The 24,890-nt window shown below is 43.7% G+C and overlaps 1 protein-coding gene across 5 annotated transcripts in view; it reads right to left on the bottom strand.

The window, feature by feature from the left end:
* Positions 1-1,107: 1,107 nt before the first annotated feature.
* The window catches only part of casz1 (castor zinc finger 1), a 76,293-nt gene continuing 52,510 nt past the window's right edge, over positions 1,108-24,890 (bottom strand). For 2 of the 5 annotated variants that reach the window (XM_068732534.1, XM_068732532.1), the window contains exons 5-19: positions 23,189-23,285; positions 20,596-20,760; positions 18,848-19,020; positions 17,421-18,289; positions 13,655-13,787; positions 13,202-13,265; positions 12,072-12,235; positions 11,633-11,755; positions 11,206-11,526; positions 10,912-11,110; positions 9,931-10,102; positions 8,216-8,364; positions 5,471-5,681; positions 4,193-4,546; positions 1,108-3,440 (exon numbers count right to left, since the gene is read on the bottom strand). In XM_068732534.1, coding sequence (XP_068588635.1) covers positions 2,161-3,440; positions 4,193-4,546; positions 5,471-5,681; positions 8,216-8,364; positions 9,931-10,102; positions 10,912-11,110; positions 11,206-11,526; positions 11,633-11,755; positions 12,072-12,235; positions 13,202-13,265; positions 13,655-13,787; positions 17,421-18,289; positions 18,848-19,020; positions 20,596-20,760; positions 23,189-23,285 — 4,474 coding nt within the window. In that variant the 3' untranslated portion in view covers positions 1,108-2,160. The remainder of the gene's footprint in view (positions 3,441-4,192; positions 4,547-5,470; positions 5,682-8,215; positions 8,365-9,930; positions 10,103-10,911; positions 11,111-11,205; positions 11,527-11,632; positions 11,756-12,071; positions 12,236-13,201; positions 13,266-13,654; positions 13,788-17,420; positions 18,290-18,847; positions 19,021-20,595; positions 20,761-23,188; positions 23,286-24,890) is intronic. The other 3 variants (XM_068732533.1, XM_068732535.1, XM_068732536.1) reach the window with 3 other exon arrangements.

The raw sequence follows: 24,890 nt of genomic DNA, 5'->3' as shown, positions 1-24,890 counted from the left end.
AAACCAAGAATTTCAATTAATGAGGGAAAAAAAAAGCACACACATAGATAAATGACAATGAATAAAATTAGTCATTAAATAAAACAGAAACATCGATGAATGAATTCAAATCAGTGTATTTTAGTTTGAGCTTCTGACATAGTTTGGAAAAAGAAAAAATATATACTGCAAACATAACGGAATCTTCCAATGCTACAGTATGAACAACTTTTTCCAAAATTGCTGGGGTAATTAAAAAAGGTCACGCACACAAGCAAACTATGATGAGGCTATTTGAATTCTTTTACTTTTTATTATTCATTTCTCCTCTTAACGGTTTTCTTTTTAAAGGAAGCTGTTCATGAAAGAGCATTTTGTTCATATATAGTTATTTTTTACAGAGGAAAATACTGTACAGCCTTTTTTTTTCTTCTCAAAACATTATCTGGAGGAATATCATCTACACACATTATTATTCCCTATATTATGATCGTTTATTTCCAATGCCAAGCTCAGGAGATTATTCATGATCAGTGTGTCCACATATTCGTTCAATATAAACCAGCGGGTGGCTTTGACAGATTTATAATTTAGCACTACAGTAAGTGAGCATTGCCATGAACTTCTTAAGAATTCATTTAAAATCACAGTCTGTATTAGTGTTTCTCATCAGGGCACTGTTTTTCTGGTGCACCCATTTCCTTTTCTTTTTTTTCAAACTGTCGAATCACGGAAGCAAAATAAAAACCAGTCTTTAAATAAATCACAGAACAACAGTTCTTTGTCACACTAACATCTATTTGTGCATTAAAGCAAAAGTGAACTAAAACAACATCTTTAAAGCAAAATTCCCTGTTAAAAGATATTTATCATATTTTTTTTTTCAGACGGTAAAAATGAACCTAAAAAGTGCAATAACACCCTAGAAAATTCTCATTGGAAGGTCACATAAATATTAAATAAAAACCGTTACAACAGGAGCTAAACCACAGCCATAGTGAATGGAAACGAAATGCCATTGAGACATTTTCGGTCTGTAAATTTTCAAACATAAAACACACTCTCTGACATCCCCCACCGCTCTGCATCTGAGTGACTCATCGTTTTCTCTGGTCAGTCTGACCCCCCCCCCCCCCACCCCCAAAACATCCTGACTCTCCGGCCGTTAATCACAACCCCGCCTGCTTACAGATCGATATGCTTCTGACTAACAACACAACAAAACGACATAATAAAGCAAAGATGCAAATGGTAACAAAAATATTTTTAAATATGCTCATGACTTATCTATCATCATCGTAATCATCATGGTCAGCTAATATAAAAGTGCACTATTCACACACAAACTTGATTCCTCTGCAGGGGGGGAAATTACAAGGGCTGAGCTTGGTTTTGGTGCTAGTTGAACATTTCTAGTAGAATGTCAGAGAACTGTTGAGACCGGCAGCTTGATGGAGGCCTGACTGCCGAGACTGACCAAATATTTACTGGTCAATTCCACATGTCATTGAGAACAAAGAAAAACATCGGAGAGAGATGGGAACAAGCAAAATGTAACTCCCTTTTCACTCAGTGTCTCATAATAATAATAATAATACAGAAAAAAAGATCAAATGTTTGAATGTATCCTGTTTCCCCTTAGTGATCCTCCCTTTTTCTATGTATCCCCGGCCCTGCAGCTCATGCCGCCTGTACCAGCAATTTCCTTTTGTATATCGTCGTTCACACACACACACACACACACACACACACACACACACACACACACACTTACATATATAGTTATATAGAGAGATTTGTTTTTGTTTTTCTGACTTTTTTCTTTTTTATCCACACACAAAAAAGTGAAAAAAATTAAAATAAATTAAAGTCAAACATGCACGCACACAAAAAGACTGATGTGTAGTAAAATGCTTTACATTGCTGCCCTGTGTGTAAACCAGGGCCTAATTCTGTGTCTCCGTTCATATTTTTTTTTTTTAATGCATAATTGAATTAATAATGTTGGTCATCTTGTAAACATCATAATAAATCATTTTGGGCCGTCATTTTTCTCCACGTTGTTGTTTTCTGTTGTCGTCTGAAGTCTCTTTACATGATAAATGAGGCCACTTTCATTTTTGTTTGTTCATAGTACACAGAGTATTTCTTCAGTCCCTACAGTCACTGGTAGTTTTTATTTCATTTCTTTTCCAGTTGGGAAGTATCAGTGTGGTTAACAGAAGCATCAAAACTCTCGCCATTGTCCTTTTCACCATCAGGCTCCGGCATTGAATCGTCATTTGAGTCACTGTTGAGCTCTGCCTCCTCCTCCTCCTCCTCCTCCTCCTCATCCTCCTCTTCCTCCTCCTCCTCCTCCTCCTCTGCGTGGGCCTCCTCCTCTGGCGACAGGTCATCCTCGGCCTCTCCGGATGTTCCTGTGGTGTCGTCCTGAGCTGCCGGCAGACCCAGCGGCGGTGCCGGGTTGTTGTGGCTGGATTGCACCGCTTCGTGGTGCATTTTCTTGCTGAGGTCCAGTGAGTCGCTGAGACCCAGACCGGCTGCGTTCTTCAGGAAGAACAGGGAGCTGCTGGTGTCGGTGCCCAGGTTGAGGGAGCCGTCCAGGCTGATGGAGGACGGTGGGTACAGGCGGTTATAGTCTGACCCGATGCCACCTGTTGGATAGATCATGGAGGGAGCGCTGCTGTTAATGCTGCGGGACAAACAGTGGACGCCACTGGGTGAAGAAGAAGAAAGACCCATGGAGATCAGAGGGACCGCAGACAGGCTTCCTCCCAGGTGGTGCACCGCTTCCTGTTTGGGCGACACAGATGGCAGCTCGCCACGGTCCTGCTTCTCGTGCTTTCTCTTGTGGGAGTCCATCTGGGACATGCCCACCACCGTGTGCTTACACTCGGGGAAGGTGCAGTGGAAGTGCGAGCACTTGAGCTTATATTTACAGTCGGGAACCTCACAATCGACACTGGAGCTGAACTGGCAGAAGCCAGCGGCGCTGATCACGTCTTGCTTGCCGTGGTGCTTGCGATGGGCCGTCACCTTGGTACTGTCGGTGCAGCGGAAGCCGCAGCGCAGACAGTGGAAGTGGGTGCTGTTGCCTGAAAACTGGCAGTCAGGGAAGCTGCAGCTGAGTGAGGATTTGAAGCGCTTGAAGTCATCCAGGACCAGGTTGTCCACGCGGTCGTGGTGCTGCGCATGCTTGTACATGTGGGTGCGGCCACAGAACTTGTAGCCACAGTTCTCACGTGTGCAGTGGTAGTGGGTCACTTTCAGAGAAAACTGGCAGCCCGGGTCCTTGCAGTTCTCGTAGAGGTCATAGCGCCTGAAGCCCTCCAGCATCATCCCCTCATCCAGCATCTTACGTGACGACGGGGTCTTGCGGCGCTTGCCGAATGGTGACATGTCCTCGATGATCCAAAAGCGCTTCTTTGCACCGGTGGCCGTGGGAATGGAGATGGTGTTGCCTGAAACAAAGAAGGAAGCACATTAAACTATAATCACTTGGTTCACAAAGTAAACTACAAGCAAATTACATCGCGAGACCGTCCTGGTTGAAACTCTAATGTGCGACCTTACTCAGCCAGAAGTGGTTCACAGCTGAGTAAGCACAGAGAGCCACAATTTGTTTTATTCCTAATTCCCAGAATGATTAAAGGAGGGGGGAAATGACAGATTGACTTTGGAACATGACACTTTTACAGGGTGTCTCCAGCCTCCAAACAGAGGCGGAGCTGTGGGTCTTAACCGACCCTCTTATCTCCATGTTGTTTTATGAGGGGCACCCACCTTTTGCTACACCCTAATAATGGGATCCCTGTTCTGCAAGACAGGAAGCAGTGGGCCTCGATAAAACTTGAGGCGTGATTAAAATAAGAGGCTGGTAATGCGGCCTGGTTAATGGGAGCTAAACAAGGTCCCGGCTTCACACTACAGGTGCCAAATGTACTGCTCTGTCTCATAATCCTAGTAAAACTGAGAGTAAAAATACACACAAAGGTGTAGGTGAGGTAATTATACACATTTGTTACTATACCCACTCAGTAAGCATGCACATTTCTTCATACATTTTCTTTTTTGCATGCTGGAAAGCCCTTTTTTTTATTTCCCCGTCTTTCCACAACAATACTGCAGAGAAAGACTGGATCACAGTTAAATACTGCACAGGACTCAATTGAGAGTGACAGCTGCAGTGTTGGTTTGCGCCGGGGATAAGTACCTGCAGCATCCTGCACTATAGGGACGTCATTTTTAACCGGAGACGGAGTGGCAATGATGGGGCTGAAAGCTGGTGTGTTGGTTGGCATGACAACACTCCGAGTGGCTCCCAGAGAGGCGCTGAGCAGAGAGTATGACAGACAGGATGGAGAGAGGAGGTATGGGAGTGAGGACAGAGGAGGTCGGAGGAGAGCAGGAGAGAGGGATGGGGCCTGGGACTGGAGGCCAGGCTGAGGAGCGAAGTGAGGAAGAGGTGGTGGTGGTGGAGGAGGAGGGGAAGAAGGAGGTGCATTTTGGGTTGCGCTAGTGTCAGCAGGGGTGGTAGGAGCAGAAGTGGTGGCGAGCCAGCCTTGTCCTGGAGAGACAGGTTGACCAGAGAGGGTGAAGGACAGACAAGAGGGGAAGAAACACACAGACGAGTACACACACACACACACACACACACACACACACACACACACACACACACACACACACACACACACACACACACAAACAAGGTCAAATCACACACACACACACACACACACACACACACACACACACACACACACACACACACACGCACACACAGAGGGATGGGAGGTAAAAAAGGGAAAGATAAAAGATAAGAGAATGATACAAAATGAGGCCCATTCAAGACAAGTAACCCACCAGCCAAAACAACAATGGTGCGAGTATAGTGGATAATATTGCTCACACATGGAGAAATGTGAAAATCACAGGCAGGCTCAGATTTAGAAATAAAAGCAGAGAATTCCTTTATTCATTCAGTTTGAGGGGAAAGGAGACTGTTTCTCCTTTCCTTTCCTTTCTCCCACAATTCAAACTACTAAAAGTGCTAAAGTAGACATAAAGCCACAGGGATGATCTTGGGCCAAAGGAAAATGTAATAAGCTACATACAGTGCAATAACTCAAACCACTGATGTACAAAATGGAAGTTTTATGAGGATGACCAGGCAAACTGCAAAAGACCTTGTCCCTGACTCTGAACATAAGAATACAGCATTGTCATCAACCTCATATATTATGATTTATGTGTCATTATGTTATTGATCAAAATCAAACTACTAAATCACAAAATACATGATTGAAGAATGAAATGACAAGTCGCTGGTTTTCTGGGTAAGGTAGACGAATGTGGATTTGAAGCATGACCTATGATGCTGAATGTTAGATTATGAAACTTGAATTCACTTTTTTAGACTAAACCATAATAAAGATCCACATGCTGACGCTTAATGCACCCGACAGGTGTTGTTGTTGCATATTCTCACCTGCTGGAGAACCATCGCCTACAGGTGTGCTGGAGCAGCTCCGGTCCTGGTTGGAGGACTCGGAGGAGAGGCCCAAGGGGCTGCCCCCTCCTCCCATGTAGTCCATGTAATCATCAGTCTCGTCCATCATGGCGGACGAGAAGTTGGAGTTCATACCAGGATGGGTCCCCATCATGCCTGATGCATCTGGCCTCTGGCCCAGCGGCATCACCTGAAAAAATAATCTTTGTTGTAAGTGATGTGCGTTCAGGACAGGCAGCGCCTGTAAAAATACATGTTGAGACTCAAACTGAAACTATTTCCTGAATGCAGAAAGTTCAAATCCATGACGGGAACTCCTAACTCAACTCAACGTTTACGTATATTTGCGCATAATCGGCGCCACGTGTTGCCCTTTGCGGCACTAGTAGCGGCTAGCGTGGATAGCTTAAGGGCCGCGATTAGCATAGAAATCTGCTGTGGCCGCTAAAGGTAAACAAACACCCGACCTGCCGGATCATATAGAGCGAAAGGGGCTAAACATTACACAGACTTTTCAAACATAATGGCACGAAAAGAATGACCAGATAAGCAAGCTTTCATGTTTTTGTTTTACATGCCTACTCTTCTCCTCCAGCACCAACAGCGTGTGAATAAATGGGGCGGGGGCACTGTGACCTGAACAATTAGCCAAGATCTCTGCTTAAGCATGGACATTACATGGCCATGTCCACTTTCAGATCGCCTTGAAACACCTCCAGAAAGAGTCGCATTGGCACAATATGACGTCATGCGCAATGCAAAAGTAAAGAACAACACGGACATATTAAGAAGCCTCATGGTGGCGACCTGAAAGCAAGAGGTAGCCTTTCAGGAAAACAACTTCTACAACAACACTGACTGTGCAGAGGAATGGGTGCATTGACTTCATCTACAAATAAAGTAAGTACCTTACAGTTGTACTGGAAACCATATAATTATGAAGCTCCATTCATAACATGAACAGTTCAATTCTTATTATTAATAAACTACGGCAACATTGAGTGCAATAGTCCACACACACATACAGCGAGTGTGCTCATTGGTCTCTGTATTGACAAAAAATAGCTATAAGCATTTCCAAAATGTTTTTTACTCAGCGAAATATTCTGCTTCAATCCATATTTGTTGACATAAACTTTCATATACTCAAATTTTCACTGCAGTCAAAACACGGTTTGCTTTCCGGCTTCACAGGTACACAAAGGGGCGATATTCCAGCAATCTACCAGCACCATACATTTCATTTAAACAACCACAATAACACAAAATCTTATATTTGTCCCATTTATTTTGGGTGATGTCCAAATATAATATGCCGGCAGACATTCAAAACTTTTTCAAAAACGTTAATGGAAGCTTCAAATGAAAATATGAATTTCGGTACAGCCCTAATATGATTAATTGATACATTTGTTCACCCTTTTATTGGCCTTTGTGTATCCTGACTGATGTTAGGCTACTGTGCACTGACACCATGATTTTGCTCTCTTTTTTCCATATCCTGGCGTGCCGTCGCCAGATTTTGGTTGTGTGTGGTTGAGCTTTTGCGCATTTTGTAAGAGTGAATACGTTGTTTTCTACTGGTGCGCTGACACCATGATTTCTCTGTCTTTTTTCCTTATCCTGGTGCGCCGCTGCCAGAAGTTCATTGTGTGTGAGTGCGCTCTTGTGCATTTTGTAAGAGTGAATACATTGTTTGCTCTCTCTCTCTCTCTCTCTCTCTCTCTCTCTCTCTCTCTCTCTCTCTCTCTCTCTGGGCGTTTATTGTGTTGTATGTCTGCCTAACTAATGTAGATGTTATTTTGGACTATATTATCCAATGCGTAATGTAGACATATCCATATGTTACACTGATAGGTTGCTGCCTAGCCTGGCATAGATTTCACGCACTTTATCTGAAACAAACATCGTATGATGCAGCCTGTCATTAATGCAGGTGTTGGCTTTTGGCATACAACCAAGCATTTCTCAAAGCAACAAAAGTTTTCTGAAAGAATGAACGTCACACATTATATAAATGTTCAAAAAGAACAAACGGAACTAGAAAATCCACATGTTTAACTCCACTTACGGTACAGGGTGTACCGCAGAGGTTAAGTTAGGAAAAGGAGTATACTCCACAGTGAAAAAAATTCACATCAAAAGAATGTCATGAGTGATTTATAACTGACTGGTATAACAGGATACGACCGGTACTTTCTGTTTTGCACCAAATGAACTTAAGTTTTCAGAATCTGACTCATAATAAACGCCAAAACCAACCAAACTAGCTACATAAGTCTTGTAGACTTTGAATACCAACAAATTATTGTTGAGCTGAAACCCAAAACAAATTAAAAAAGATTTAAAAAAATATTCACAGTGAAAGTCTGTTCTACCTTTTGCAGTAAAACACTTCTTAGCAGCTCATTTGCATATTCCTTTTCACTTCTTACAACAGAAACAACAACTACAGTATGTTTTTGTGGGAACATGACATTTCAATTTCAATTGAAAACTGGCAAAATCAAAATCGATGGGCTTTGACAATAGGATAATACATCTAAACATCTGCACTCTATAAATAAGCACAATACCTTCCCCATTGAATTACTCAGTCAGAGGGCGTGTGAGGTACTTGGCTTTGTTTGAATATGTTTCAATATATCACTTCTGTTTCAGTTCACTGAGGTGTTCAGCTTGTATTTTCAGTCAATTACACTTTTCAATTGTTTGCGAACGTACCTGGGATGGGACTCGGTCGAAGTTCTTCCCTAGCATCCGCCTCATGTGTTTGCGTGCATGTGAGGTCATCTGGTGCTTGAGCAGGAAGGAGAACTGGCAACCCTCGCGGATGCAGTGGAAGTGGCTGTTGACTTGGTTATACTTACAACCTGAAGAGAGAAACCAGTAACAGTTGTTAAACTCTCCATTTGCAGATGGATTCATCTTTGGTTCATCGTGAGACGTCTGAGAACAGCAACTGTGCTAAATGCAATATTATCAGTGCGACGGTGTTATGATTAGATCAAACACAAAGTGAAATATTTTTAGTTTTTTTTTTTAATTTCATGATATAGCTCCGACAAAAGAGGGATCGGTTTCAAAGTGTTTGGGAGTGTACATGTAGGAGGAATATTAGATCACTCCGGTGTCACACTGAGCAAGTCAAGGCTTCTGTGCACTAAACCTGTGGAGCTCTTTTATTACACTGACATGCTTTATTCAATTAGGAATTTACATAAATAAATTCTCATTTTCTGTGGGCCAATAATGCACACACCCCTGCAAACCAAAGTAAATATACAATTATTACCATATTAAATTCATTTTTCAAAGTATCTCCATTGTCATTTTCCCTTTTGTCCTCCGTTGTGCTGCTGTGTGCTTCATATTCTTCTGTTCTTTTCTAGTGTTTTAACCAGTGTGGCTCTAATTGCTTTATGATTTCAAATTAAATGAATGTTCCGTTTTGTGCCTGTTAATCAAATACCATTATATAAAAGCAGGCAGAAATAATTGAAAGAGTAACATGCTGGGCATGTGCTAGCATGTCAGTAACCATGGCACCCAGTTTAAGAGCACAACACGTCTGTGTCATCAAATAGCTTTGGCACACACAACGTTTTAAACACGCAAAGTTGTGCAAATAACAGTAACCCCCGTGACACGGAGGGCCTTTTGTGAGACGGAAACCAGGTAACATCATCAGCGATGTTCAGTTTAATGTCGCTGCCATGGATACTGGCAACCCATCAATTCTTTATGACAGGAGTGCTAGCGATGGTAATCCTCTCTGTGTTTCCCACAGCCCAGACAATACCGTTGGCAGATCAGGCTGGGGACAAAAAACAGCTGTTTAGGGCCTGTATTTGTTTGCTTTGTCTCTGCGTTCTGAAAAGCTTGTGTAACCGCCTGAAAAAAACAGATCACTTTTAATTCATTTCTGTGTGATGGCAGCGGTGGCTGTGAGGCGCAGCTTCAGAACACAAACAGGCTAAACCAGACAAGCCGGATAATTAACAAACACAAACCTAATTGCTCATTTCTGACAGGGGCAAAAGGAAGAAGAAAACAACCTGGATGTGATTGCCCCCCCCCCTCGACGGTATTGCTCATATAGTAAAGGCGAGACTACCTTTGGGACATGAGGTGCCGTTGTGGATATGCAAAACACAGCAACAAAACCTGTGAGGCAGACTTCTTTCATGCCTCTTTATCAACTCACATAGCATGACACTGTGTTTGCCGACACTGGTCTCTCTCCCTTTTGTAAACACAGGTAATATATCCTCCTGCAACAGCCACCAAAAATCCATTTACGTCTTTCTCAATTTAAAACTTTTAATCCACACTGTGCTCCAGGTAGAATATTAATAAAAAGCTGGAGTGTGAGAAAAAGTGAGGGCAGGCCAAAACTTCTACTCAACTTAAATCATATCAGATGTGTTTTTTCTTACCCAGCCTCCCACACTCCTCTCTCTTGGTGAAATATTTGAAGCCATTGGCGGCGCGGCGTTCTGCCTTTTCGTGCTTCTTGACATGCCATGGCAGCTTGGTGGTGATGTTAGTGACAAAGCTGCAGCCAGGCCGCAGACAGTGATAGTGGCCCCTCATTCTGAACTCGCAGTGCTGCAGATGAAACACAGAGTTTCCAATTTCATGAGTTAAATATGTTTGAAAGCTTGACTTGATCTTTCTTTGTGTGCCAAGTTAAAGTGAACACTACCCACAGTTTCTCCAAAAACATAAACAAACACTTCACAGCCCTTTTTTTTCTGCTCATTTGGAACATTCCACATTTCTAAGCAAGATGGCTTTTTTTTCAGGCTTTTCACAAACACCCCTCCTTTCGAACATGTCTGTACACCACCATCTGTTTGTGAGGCCCAGATCCCAAAGGACTGGTCCAAATATGATCAGCTCAGTTCAGGAGATGCAGACTTAGGGGCGGAGGAGGGAGGAGGAGGAGAATGAGGGGGAGGGTTAGGGAGGGGGGGGACTTTTTGTGAGAGGGGTGATTTTCGACACATTAATGAATTCATTTAAATGGTTTTCCAAATACGGGCTCATGAGAGCAGGCAGGGGCTGCCATTTAGGTTTCATTTGCGAAGCATTCCCCTGATTTTTGCCCTATTCCAGACAGCCTTGTTTACTGTGCAAGTGACAATGATTTATTGGGTAATATCAGCTAAATTGGCCTTTTCTGAGAGGAGAATGCGGCAGTCAAAATGACATCATTGACATATAAACAGGCATTACTGGGGTGAGTCGACTGTCTTTTTCAGCAGAGATGGAAGACGGGGAGCGACGGTTGTGAAAGCCTTGAGTCAAATAACCTCAAATACCGGTCTAATAGATAGCATACTTCATGCTTAGAAACCCCCGGGAGATGACAGTAGGTGATTCAGCTCCTGGCTCAGTTATCAAGCCTCACTCACCTGGTTGGGACAGAGACACTGGAGAGAGAAGTAGGCAAACTGGTCACGAACGTTGATCAGGTTGTTGTTGGGGTTGATGTGGTCCAAACAGTGGGACTCGGCCTTGCCAGACGTCTTACACACATACTTGCAATTCCCAAACAAGCAGTGGAAGTGGAACTTGTTGCTGTACTTGCAGTCAGTAGCCAAACAGGGATCACTGGATAAATAAAAAAAACGGAAAATGCAGTTTATGGTCGAATAAACATACTGTACTGTTAATGTAACAAAGAAGAAGATAAATGTTTTTCCTACTTTTCCTGAAACTGCAGGAAACCAGGTTTGACTTGGGGTTTTGCATTCTCCAGAGAGGTGGTGGCCAGAAGGGAGTTGGCTGGCAAGTTGGGCATCGAGGCCGGCATCTGAGGGATGCTGCCAGTCAGCTGCTTCCAGGCCAGCAGGGCGGGAGGTGGGGAGCTGTAGCCACCAGAGGAGGTGAGGTGTGCCACATCCATGGAGGGGTTGTTGGCCATAGAGACGGGGGCAGCGGGCTGCAGCGAGGCCCCCTCACCAGAGTCCTTGCCCTCACCGAACTGAGGCTCTGACTTCACGTTCAAGGTGGCACGGAGGTGGAAGCTGAGAAACGAGACGGAAGCTCATTTTTTTATGTTGATCAATAAAGCCAAAAGCTAAAACGGTGGAAAGGGAGTATTTTCAGATTATGAACCAGCGGAACACTCACTTAGCATGTTTTATGGCCCCATCCACAGTACTGAAGAGTGCGCCGCAGTCCTCTACCATGCAGTGAAAGTGCACTTTCTGTAGGAAGTCACACTGAGCCTCACAGAAGTCGTCGGTGTCAAACCTTTAACACAGACAGATAATGAAGACTGTCATTTTTTTCCGCCTTCCCAGAACATCGACAAACAGCTGGTTCGACTTGTGATCTGACGGTAAATGCTGTAAGTCCTTTGTACTGTAAGTCATTACAAATTCCTGCAAGACCAGATTCTTTGTATTTTAGGGGGTTTTCAGTGATGCAGTATGTGAGGAATTATATTGACAGAAAAAAGTCCTTCTCTGCACAGTGCTTTTAAACACTCTGACTGTATTCTCGCTTTCAAAACAAATGAGTCAAGTCTATCTACAGCGACTCTTTGTACCTCCTCCATGTATTATACCTGCGGAGGTATGTCCTCCAGATCTCAGCGGATTTTTCTGGCAGCGGCCTCTTCAGCACTCTGTTCAGATACTGTGCTGCCTCCGAGGTGTTGCCTCCCTGGCCGGCCTCCAGCTCTGTCTTCAGGTTCATGGCATTGAACAGGGCAGGGTTCACCTGTGACATCTACAAAACACATAGCACAAAAACAACCCGCTGCTGGGTTAGCGGAACATACGGGAAACCGGGCACTTGCATATGTTAGTGAGTGTGAGAGTTTACACACACAAATGGTTTTGGCGAAGCAAAAAAAAAGCACAGCCAGATTTACAAACATCTAGGCTTTTGCTTGAGTGCAGGCCAAACGTGTTTGCCAAGTGTCCTCTGGGAGCAACTGTTAACCCTTTTATGTGCTGCGGTGGCTCGAATCAAACCCCCCCCCCCCCCGAAAGCTGCCATGACACAAGGAGCTGTTGGACAACAGATCTTCAAGCCCCTCCACTGTCTGGGTTTAATGGCTGCTTTGAGGAGAGCAACTAGGCGACGCGTGTGTCTGTGTGTGGAGGGGAGGGAGGGGTATTTACCAGTTGGCAAGGGTAAAAAAAAAAAGAAAAAAGACCGATCCCTTATTACATCATCAATATGATGGAAACCACCTGGTCCATTTGTATAAATCAGATGAGATGTATGATTAAGACGATGTCCATTTTAATCTTCACCCCCCCAAAAAAAATACACCTTTAAATTTCCATACGCTAACATTTAGACCTGGTAAAAAATGAGGGCAGCGCCTTCCTGTTGTTTTTTTCTCCCCTGACTTTTTAATCAAATAATTTACAAAGTCTATAAATAAATGTAGAGCGAGGCGGGGGGAAGAAAAAGTATAAAGGAGGAGAAAAAATGGACGGCGGGTTCAAAACAGCTCATCAAAAAACAAACATCTCTATATATCTGGCATGGCACCCAGCTACTGCTTCATTATATTAATTTGTGAGAGGTGCAGTGAAAATTACACTGTATGAAAAATGGCTGGAAAATTTAAATGATACAAACTCATCTTATTAGCGGTGAAACATTAAAAAAAAAAAACAGGCCCCTCCGCGTCCCGCTAATTTGTCTTGGGATGAAAGGCGTTTGATGGATGGATCTTACCTTATTCATAAGCGAGGATAAAAGAGATGTATTCCCTGGTACAGGGTGTCCGTTTGATTCATTACTGGAACAAGGAAAATGAACAATGTTTAGTCAAGATTTGCATGAGAACAGTAAATATTACTATTTATCACACAAGGTGTGCCTGTATAATGAAGAAGAAAAATGCTGTCTTCTTATAAAATAAGATATAGTGTGAGTTGAAGGGAAGATTGGAGTTGACGGTTTATACAAACATCCTTCTCACACAAAAAAATGGAGAAATATGTTGATGGTTTTATAAATGTATGCACATGTATAAACAGGATATTTTTGATAAATAATTGCGAACATAACCCTGGCTACCGAGACTGTAGAAACCTTAGTTCCTTGTTCATATATTTTTGTAGTATATTAGTTGAATAAACATTTTTCATATAGCATTAACCCTTTATGTACCGGGCAGCCGTGTACCTGTGGTCTTTCTTGCTCAGGTCCAGGCTGTGCTCCTGCGTGGAGTCTTGGGTGGCCCCGGTGTTGACGTCCATTGGCTCCTGCTTCACTTGAACCAGATTGAACTGGCTTGCTGAAGCCGGCTGCCCATTCCCTGAGGATCAAGCCAGATATGCAGATGAGAGAAGTGACAACAAAGTTATTGTTGGTCAGCATTATTACCCTATGATGAGATCCAATCTGACTTCTGTCCTGGCCCGAAAAGAATACTCCGAGTGATAATTATTGCGAAATTATGTCAGGCCGTCAAGCCTTTTAAATGGTGATTGAGAGGCGGGAGATATGAGGGAAAAAGACTCCTTTTTCTGCAGCACTTGTCACAACTCATTTGCCAGGCTGCCTCTTAACTGGTCATTAAGTGAGATGCTAATGCTGAGGGAAAGTGGCAGTCTCAGATTGGCCGACCACACACACACACACACACACACACACACACACACACACACACACACACACACACACACACACATACACCCCCACCTTCCCACCTTCCCAGGCTGCTTGTTGGCCTGACAACGGGCAGCAGCCAATGCCACTGAGCGTACCCACAAGGAACAGGGGTGCTATGTCGGTCAGATTGGAGCTGACAGCCAATCAGATTGGTTCAAATAGCATGACCTCTTGATCAAATTCTCCTCCAAATAGGTATTCAGTGGATGATGTGAGCAGGGACAGGAGTGCTGAAATGAAATAAATAAAGACCAGGGGACGACATGGGGTAGAAATGCTGACAGGAAGGTGAATTCTGCCCCACCCCCCCCGATCCCCAAGGGATTGAAATATTAATTTGTCCCGGGGCTACACAGAGAAAGCTGGGCTTTTTGGTAGACAATAAGTGGTGTTTTATTTTTAAAAGAAATGTGTGCGGGAGGGGGGTGACCCTGATGTAGTCTCTCAGACACTTTAAGACTGAGGAGCACCAGCGGCCGTGATTGGTTTGGTAAGAAATCTGTTGTTTAGGAATCAGGGCTGGTGCTGAGGGATAGTGACAGGCAAGGTCATGGGCAACCAAGTGTGTGCCCTTGGCCCTCAGCCTGGTGAGGCTTCTCTCCTTTTCTCGCTGGGGAGGAAACAAGACGAGCCTACGTAAGGGGGAAGCCGACCAGAGTCCCCTCCCCTGCCACAAAATGACCCAGAGACATATCAGGCAGAATAGGAGTAGAAAAGTCAGTCTTGGGCCTTGTCAGCTGAAAGCTGGGAGATGGGGAAGTGTCAGTATCAGTTCAGTTTGACAATGGCTGAGGTTAGAGGGGCTGGAGGTGGAGTTGGGGTGGAGCTAAAGGAAATCGGTGGTTTGTGGTCACTGAATGCTCACCAAGTCTACGTCCAATGCTCCTTCCTGAGCCCCAATTTGAAAAAGTACACCCAAAATTAACCAGACAGATCCTGCCTTGTCATTGACAATCAAATCAACTCTCAGACCAAATGAGAGCACATTATATCAAGAGCAGCCTCTCACTATATGATCTTTACAAGATCATCAGGCAGATTAAAGCATTCCTTTACTATATCAAAGGCTGCATTTGCTTTTTGAGGTGGATTACAATGTAGAAGTCTCTTCTTCTGCTGCACATCGTGAAGTAATTTTTTTTTCTATTCACTTCCCAAAGAGGGAGAACAAATGAGTATGACTCGAAGCAGCTTCTTTCTGGAAATTATCCAGGAATTATGTACCACCGTGTAATTACTCCGGATAAGATACAGAGCTTGTGAAAGATCATTTGTACTGTGTGTCTAATTAGTAAACCCTTCAGATGCTTGAATCTCTGGGAAAAACACTTAGGGGTAAATTAGAGCGGAACATTAATACAAAAAAAATACTGAAAGCAGAAACAGGAAAAAATACACAATTCACCACAAAAGAAGTGAAGTTTCACAACCCCCATGAAAACATAAATACTGTGAAAAATAGCCACAAACACTGACTTTTCTCACACCTTTTTAACAGAGAAGTACAAACCACTTCCTCCTCATTTTAGCCCTAAATGTCCTGTTCACACATTTTATGAAGCAAATATGAGAAACAAAACCGAAGCTGATCCTCCATCCTGTATCTATACGCTTAACTTTTACCATAAAGTATGTGAGATTATTTTCAAAACAGCTTTGTTATCAAGCATAGAGATCTGACACGCAGCCTCTCGGTAAGACAACGAGAGGGGTGGTGAAGGCACCATCTGTGGAAGCCCCACCCTCAGTGGGGGCCTTCCCAGTGTTCAGACTACCTGCTGGAAGCCCAGAGGTGGAGCTCCGCCTGACAGCCCGGGCTCAGCCCGGCTCCCCGGAGCAGCTGCCCCATCTCTCTCACAGGGCCTGTCCTGCTCCAGGAACACCACCAGGAATTGTAATCCTTCCCAGTCCCAACATCCGGAGACGCTCCCCCTTGCTGCCCCGATTTACAATCCGCACCCCACCTGCTCAGGCTCAGCACCGGAGGCCCCACTGCTACCGGATTGCGAGATTGCGCTCTGCAGTGTATTATCAATTTAATGCTTTAACTTAATTTTCCTTTTCAGAAGCTTTGTTTAAAGCAATATGATAAACATAGACAAGGCAATTACCTCCAAAATTTATGTGAATTGTGTTTATGCTAAACAGGTATTGACATGTTTTTGTGGGAACAGAAGGTTTCTTGAAATTCAAAAAATTGTTTCTTTGCTGATGCATGCAAGTGTGTCTGAGTTCTTCTGACAGTGAAAAAAAAAGCCCCTTTCTCAGCTCTGGTGCATTGAGTCATTTCTGCCTGAACGATTTCAGTTTTTTTATCGGTTTGCATAGAGGATAAGAAAAAAAAAAAGAAAAAAAAACAACTTTTTTTTTTTTTTTGTTCTTGCAATTTCTGATCTTAATTTCATTCCACCTCCATTTGCTTGGAACGGGCGCAGACATAGATAAGAGACCAATGATGAGGAAACATGTTCGACACAAGCCCCAGGAGCCCCCACTCTGAACATCATAAGAGACTTTTACAGGCTCTACTCTCCCCTGTCAGCGCATTTATCTCCAAATGGATTGTGGGTATCTAACAAACGATCAACACAATAACAAGCCCAGAGCAGAGGACTATGCCTCCAGTATGCCCCTTTAAGCCTGAAAGCGGCAGTTTTTCTGCCTTTCTCTCCACCGTGGTATAGTGATAGAAGTGACCTCTGAGTGCACTGTGTGCTCTGGCTGGAGCGCAGAGAAGTCCACACACAGAAAAAGGATGTGGCTTTTAGTCTACATGGAGTCTATTCTCTTTGAACACTGATATAGCTCAAAAGGTTATTGTTTGTCATATATTTCAATAACCTTGTCTATAAATAGAGTAACAAGCAAAGTTAACCTTTACAACTGACTACCAATTTATTCATGGTTTTATAATTTGCAAGTGTGTTAAGCTGGTTTAGTTACAATGTCAGGGAAAGGAAATATTAACGGGGCTGAATTAATCTGTCAGTTATTTTTAGATTAATCAATTATTGACAGTGGTCTTCAAATCGCTTGTTTTGTCTGTCCACCAGTCCACATTTACAATATTGTAAAGCACAAAATCTAAATATTTGTTAAGCTGGACCAAACAAATATGTTTGCTAAATATATGACCAAACAATTATTTGATCATCAACATTGTTGGAGATTTAGTTTGAGTTCAAACTTCTATCTTCCATTGTGAGTAACCACAAAAATTACACACAATGATGACACTATGATCACAAAAATGATGACTTTTTGTGGAGGGACTGACCTGTGTGGAGGTTGTTGGAGGGCTTCAGGGCAGCAGCTGCCAGTCTGGCCATCATGGGGGATATCAGACCTTTGCTTGCCGAGATCTTCTCCATGATGGAGGAGGTGGCGAAGGATGTTGGTGTAGAGGCCATGGCTCCGTCTGCACCCACTGTGGAGCAACCTTGGGTCAGTGAGTCGGTGGGCATGGAGTGAGCCCCAGAAGATACAGCCGATATCAGGCTAGCGGCCGGCGGAGGTGGTTGGAGAGGCATCCTCGGGATGAGGGGGAAGAACGGGTTGGAGCCGCCCATGGCACTGTTGGAAAGAGCAAGGGCCACTGGCATGTTGCTGGGCAGGGCCTGGGACAGCAGGCTGGACATACGCTGGCCCGCACTGGGCAGCGAGGACGTGAGTTTGAGGGCATGGCCCAATGTAGAGGAGGAGGAGACAGCGGTGGTGGGCGTGGCCAACAGATGCGATACAGAGGCGGACTGCTGGGTGGTGGGCGAGGCACTCAAGCTGGAGTTCTTGCTGCTGATGGTCGAGAAGTCCATCAGGTCGTCGTTGCTGGACTCCTCCGGCTCATCCTTTGGCGTCAGGTAGGCGGAAGAGAGGCCCATGACACCAGAGGAGCGGATGTGCCGGCGCTCGTGTTTGCGCTTGTGAGAGGTCATCTGGCTAGTGGAGGTAAAGGTGAAGCCGCAGCCCGAGCGGATGCAATGGAAGTGGTTGGTGGCTTTGCTGTAGACGCAGCCCTCGTACTTGCACTCCTCATACTTGTAGAACTTCTTGAAGCCATCTTTGGCATAGGCATCATCCTTGATGTGGTAGCTCTTGTGCTTCTCGATGTCACACTTGTTCTTGAAGGTGAATGTGCATCCTGGGCGCCTGAAAAGAGAATGGAAAACAAAGGGGAAAACATGATTCAATATGATGCTCAGCTACATAGCCTCCTCAGTACCTTGGTGCAGTTGGGATTCATGGATAGGGCCCACATGATTCAAATACTTAACAATGGAGGAATGACAACTGAGGCTGTTTGGTAACACAGCAGCCTGCCATTGCCACATTGCCACCTGCAACCGTTTCCAGAGGCATATATTCCAGGGAGGGAGTTTGATGAATCAACCGAGTGATTCTCTATGTCCACTGATAATAGTTTGTGTGCTTCAAACTAAGAGCTTGATGTTTTTTTTTTTTTCTAACTGTGATTCAATGATGTTCAAAGAACCTCACGCTGCAGGACAAAAACAGGAGAGCCATTAGTCGTGAGTCGTATGCTGCCTATTATTTATTTGTTTTTCAAAAAGGAATGTGCCTATATTTGTTTTTTTCTACTGTTGGCTTATGTATTTGTGTAAATTGCTATATATATATATATATATATATATATATATATATATATATATATATATATAGCATATACATTAGGCCTGCAATATTCACCTGCAGTGGAAGTGTGTGGTCTTCTGCCCGTAGAATTGACAGCCGACTGTGCCACAGTCCTCAGTGGCACGAAATCTCTGGAAGCCATCGTTGATCAGCTGGGCATTCTTTTTATGGAAGTTTTCATGGGTCATGACGTCGGAGGTGCTGGTGTACACCTTGCTGCAGCCCACCTGCAAAGCAAAGAAAAGCATGACAATCGAAAACAAGATCTGGGCCCAAAGCGGACATGAAAGTTTCAGTTTGCAAGAATGGTTTTAAAAGAGCCAGCTACTAAAAGGCAGTGCTTTAAAGAGATCTGATATACTGTACGCGCTATCGAGAAAAGAGCTCAGTGTGGTTAAGAAAATGCTAGTGGCCTAGAAATGTGTGGAAGCAGGTTGTTTTCTCATGTTCACAAGTTTCAATTCAAACCTGTGAATTGGAAACGATCTTGTCATTGTGACAATTGGAACAAAGAAAAAAGGGACTGAAAGAGGCAGTGGTCACAGCGAGTAGATGAAACTACAGTACCTTCCTGGCAAAGCTGCCTTTTAGTGTGTGACAATGCAGTCACCACGAACTTACTGTAATTCTGAGAACAAATTTGAGAGGTGGAGGGGGCAGAGGAAAGCAGATGGGAGTAGATGACTGTCTTGGTCTTTAGTTTAAAATGTTCTGGTACTCAGGAGCCCTCAGAGCCAACAGAGGGGGGAAAAAACAGGTAATGTTTGAATTAAAAGCAGCAATTGTATATCATCCCTGGCACTTTTCACCCGCACACAAACCGGGCAACTTCTCCATATTGAGTCAAACAATGAAAAAAATGCCACTCTGTTTCTTTTCCCCGGTAAATCAAGAGAGCCGATGCCAACATCTGCAGGTTCTCAGGGACTGTTAAAACAAGGGCTGAAACGTCCTAATAACAATTACGCCGTTAGAGGGGTTTAAAAGAGAATATATCTCAAGCCATCCTCCACTGCGCTGCTGCCCCGTCGGTGAGAAAGCTCTCGGCACAGTGACACATTGAAAATAAGCAGATGTGAAAAAAATTAAACAAATCCAGAAGGGGGAATAATCTTCAACTGGCTGCTTGGTACTAAAAGATGAAAAATGTGTAGTTTATATAAACACCTTACTGAATTTTATCCATGCCAATTAAGGAGCGAGAGAGCGAAGAGGTGGGGAAAGCACAAGAAGCCTCACGTGTGTTCTCCCTTTTTTATTTTTTTTATTTTCTATTGTTTACTTTAGGACACGTTTTGCCAAACCGCTCTTTAAAGACACTTTGGTGTAAATGGAAAAAGTGTGGAACTCTAATTCCATTTCACAGATTTAGGTAAGCTGTGTGACTCTCAAACATCCTGTAGTCGTGTTACGAGCGGCCTGACTTTCCAGGCGCAGGCATCGTCTATATCGTAAAACCATCCTGAAACGATGTCATGGCTGAAAACAGTTGTTTTACGGCTCTTAATGGATACAGAACCAGGCTTTAGACTGTACATGGACTGTGGTTTACTGACGACCACCTGTATTGTCTTGCTCTGGAATGTAAACTCATTGATGAATTATATTTCACATTTTTTATATGCAAAGATGAGTTGTGGGTTATTTGTACTGTATGTAATGCCTCAGTACGTGTGGTCATATTTGCAGATATTGTTTTCCGTTTCCGTGTTTGTGTGCATTCGTGCCTACTGCACGTATTTGTGGGTTCATTGTGGGTATGTGCGTAGGTGGAGGAGGAGCTGTGAGTCTTTGTAGTGTACCTGCATGCAGTGGTAATGGGTGCTTTTTCCATTGAGGTGGCAGCCATGGTAGTAGACACTGCAGTCGTCCAGAGGGCTGAAGCGCATGAAGCCATGCTGCAGAGAGTTGTCCCTCTTCTTGTGCATGTTGTAGTGCCTGATTACATCCTGCTTACTGGTAAACCTCTGCAAAAGGGGAGAGGGAAAATGTGCGGCAACAGGTTGGTGTTTATTTAAACCAGTCATAGAATCAGCAACAAGTCACTTTATCTCTGTGGAAGCAGCAGCTGCAGCAAGCAGGAGCCAATTGGCAGTTGTGGAGGGCTGTGCCGACTGCAATGGAGAGGGCCAGGATGTCTTTAAAGATGATGCGTTCTGTGGTTATTGATTTACTTTGCATATCTCAAAGTTGTGTCCTATCCAAATGCAGTACCAAAGGCTCTGGGACTTTTTTGAGCGCAGGAGAAGCTTCCACATGGAACATGAAGTGTGTTCCCCATACCCCCACTGTCTCTACATGATTTTTTTCCCTTCTGCTGAAATGTATTTTTTTTTTTTAATTAAGATGAATCAATTGACATGCAAGATCACAGTTCTGATGTTTCTGTCTCTGGAAAAATTATGTTCCATGCAGATGGTTTCTCAGACATGCACAGGGGAAAACCGAAGACAACAGAAACAAACAAACAAACAAACAAGTGAACCAAAAACGTTTTCCCTTTCAATTCGCTGAGATATGATTCAATTTTTAATTAAAGCTTTTGCGCTCGCTTTTGGTGCAGGCTTCGCCTGTAATGATGAGTGAATATGCTAAGAGACCCGCCTTCTAAAATTACAAAATTAATAAATAAAAAATCCCTCCCACACCTAGGAGTCAGGAAGGGAAAAAACAGAAAAGTCACTCCACAGAGACTTGCAGCAACCAAATCTGCTGTAATTGGGCTTAAGCTGATGTTACAGAAACTGTAACAGGAGAAGTGCAAATCAATGAGACAGTTCGTCTTCAATCCATATTTATCTCCAGTTGAGGGAGAAAATATCAGAAAGAACTATTCTAAAAAGCAACTAATTGCTGTACAAAGTAGGGTAATTGCTTTGTGTCATGTGCTCCACTCCGCAAAAGTAAAAAGCTAAGATCTCACACAGCTGTTCATTCTCTTGCTCTTGGCCTGTTTCCCGCTGCATAGTTCTGAGATGTTTGACTCCTGTAGGAGCAAACACTTCATTAGGATTTTAAATCTAATTAATGAATGCAGTGGATTCATCGCTTTTTGAACAATTTTCCTGAAGGATCCCGAGCACAGGCTCACTGGTATCTAATGGTTAATGACGACCGGAAGATAAGTTGAGCTGCGGTCATGGTACATTCGATCCATCAAGCCGTTCAAAATAGGCCATGGAGAGAGCTGACTGGGAAAAAGATCTAATTTTCAGTTGAGTGGCGATGAAGGTTGGGAGCCACTTGCTACATTTATTTTAGGATTCCCACTAGTGTGGCAAGATGCACACTCTCCCTCATGTACAAGCCCATGAAAGGAGAATGTTAAGACTCAGCCAATAGCCCGCAGGCTGGTAGTGGGATAATATTCCAGGAGTGTGTGTCATGTAACATTTCATGAGTTATCGCTTCGAAAGGGGCTGCTCGTCACTGCCTGCTTCTTCTTTTTTTTTTTTTTTTTCAGGGTATTGACATCCCAGAGAGCTGGCTTGCAAAGCATATCTGTGTTTCCACGCAACGCACAAGCAACAGAGAAATGTGGACTTGACCGTGGAAATTGCCATGATAACCTGAACTAACACTCTAAATAATGACATGAAATGATTTTTCCTTTGTATTCCTCCAAGAATGTGTCCCATCAGACTGTGAAGTGGGATTCATGCAGAAAATGAAAGCTTAGATCTGTAATGCTTTTCACCACATAAACAATATTTATCAAGCAGTAATATCTCTTGATCAGGAGCAGACAAAGGAGATTACAGATGAAGATGGCTTAATTCCGAAAATTGTAAGGAAAGGAAAACACACGCAGCTCTAGCTGTGCTTGGATTTTTAGACATCTTTGACAAATCTTCCTGTGTTTGCCTAACTCTCTCCGGCCATATGCTACAGCAAACACACGGCCTGTATTATGATCTGCTTTGTGTTTTTTTCTCCTTCCTGTGCCGTACATGACAACTCCTGGGACCGGGACGAGATTAATAACGTGGAAGGGGATTAAAGACAGGCCCCTAGTCAGTGGCAGATGTCTTTAGAAGAAAGATCACATAGATAAAAAAAAAAGAGGCATATTTACAATAACCCTTGCGATAAAAGACCAGCACACTTTTCATCTGCGTAGACTTTGGCTGGGTGTGACCTCCCTAATGAAAAGATGCCACATTATCCTGTTTGTCTGTCCTAGGATCACCCCATCCCCTTCTGTCATGTCCTGAATAAAGAGAAGATTCTTAGCTTCAATTCACCTACCGTAAACCTTGCAACGTCATCCCTCACTACTTGAGGGTGGCACTTTTACCTTTCGTCTCATTGTGTGAGACTCTAAACTAAAGTTTGCAGCATACAGGAGAAAATGTGTATTTGAGGGATGCTCAAAAAAAGTTGTAAAGTACTCACGCTCACCTGGTAGTTACACTCAGGGTCCATGCAATGGTAATGCTCTCTGTACTGGTAGGCACAGTGCACGTGTCCACAGTGCTGACTTCCGGAGAACCTGAAAACCAAGTTGCATATGTCAACAATTCCATATTTTGAACAGCCACACAGAGCAGGGAAAGGGATGAAAGAGCCGAATGACAAAGCAGCTCAGAAATATGTCAGTGTGATTTGAAAATAATCAGCAGCGAATCAAGAATGATAAGTGAAGAAATTATTTGAAATACCAGGAAGAGCAAAAAAAACAACAACAGACAAAGGAGTTCTCAAAAGCATTACGCTCGTGTCACCTTCAAAGTAACACTGCTCACACCCTCAAACTGACTTCTGCTTTCCACACTGCTGCAACAATTTACCCGTCTGTCACACCAATTTCAGCCAAATTAGCTCCATTTATTTCCAAAGCAGCCGTAAGAGACACTTATTACACTGAAACCCTTTCCCCCGACACGCATACACACACCCACTCAAGGAATCGGCAAGCCCATGACTACTTTATTTCTCAGCACTGTGAAAACCCCTTGTCAAATCAATGCACAGTTCTCTCAGGTTAACCACAGTTTTAGCGAGGAAAGGGGTCAGGTATCCTGAGATCGAGGAACAGCTCCGTCTACTTTTCACCCCAAACCCTCTCACTCTCTCCTCTGGAGTCCAGTTCCAAAAAAAAAATAATAAGATTTTAGTCTGGCAACGCTTTCTACAGTACAGACACTTTTACGGTGGTGATTATAAGTCTGACGACGATGACTGTTAAAATCCTCCAATTACCAGTGAAAACACACAAATAAACATTTGCACTGCTGCTGCCAAGAGCTCCATCTGCTAGCAGAGGAGAGGGGGAAAAGGGGGCTAAGTAATATTTTTTCCATCTCTCTTTCTGTTTTTTTCCTTGTTAGGATTATCCCAGAGCTGCATTTACAGATCACTTTGCTGAGTTCATTAAGCTAATTGAACGGCATATCCACTACTCTTTTTAAGTTGTGTGTGTGTGTGTGTGTGTGTGTGTGTGTGTGGGGGGGGGAATGGTGACTGCGTTAGAAGGGGCTTTAGGAAGGTTTGATGGCTCTTTTAGAAAAGACAAAACCAGAAGTCGAACTACGTGTGAACACACATTAAAGCCAACATATGTCCCGACCATTAGTGATTTCTATACTCTTCTTTCGCATACATCCACACACCAACACACACATTTACACTCATGAACACAAAGCCCCCCCCGCCCCCTTGAGACTATGGCCCACCCTTCTCCTCATTGCCCAGAGCTGTATCACTTTGCCTCTGGACAATTCCCACTTGCCGCGTGAGGGGGCCTAATGGGCCGCCGCTATTCAGCAGCAGATTAAATATTAATATCGCCACGATACAGAGATTGCAGCGCATCTCCAGTTACAATAGAGATACACAGATCAAAGTGCCGCGGCAATAGTGGGTGCATGAAAGCATTTAAAGAGTGAAAACTGCAACTAAAAACGACCAGGGAAGCTCTTTAAAACATCAAACTGTAGTGTGGTGAGGAGATGAAGAACTTTTTTTTTTTCTCTTTTCACAAGGATTGGGTACGAACGCGTTTACAAAGCTGTTTTTTAGTGTTAGTGTGCTCTCATTAGCCCTAGCTCCAAAGAGCACCCTCCCCCGCCTCTACCTCCCCTCTCGGTGCTACATT

This window comes from Cebidichthys violaceus, unplaced genomic scaffold, assembly GCF_023349555.1.
Source record: "Cebidichthys violaceus isolate CVI_PGR_0920_01 unplaced genomic scaffold, fCebVio1.0.p SCAF_6, whole genome shotgun sequence".
Classification (NCBI taxonomy): domain Eukaryota; kingdom Metazoa; phylum Chordata; class Actinopteri; order Perciformes; family Stichaeidae; genus Cebidichthys; species Cebidichthys violaceus.
Note: the sequence above shows the minus strand (reverse complement) of the source record. Positions and strands in the feature narration are given on the sequence as shown.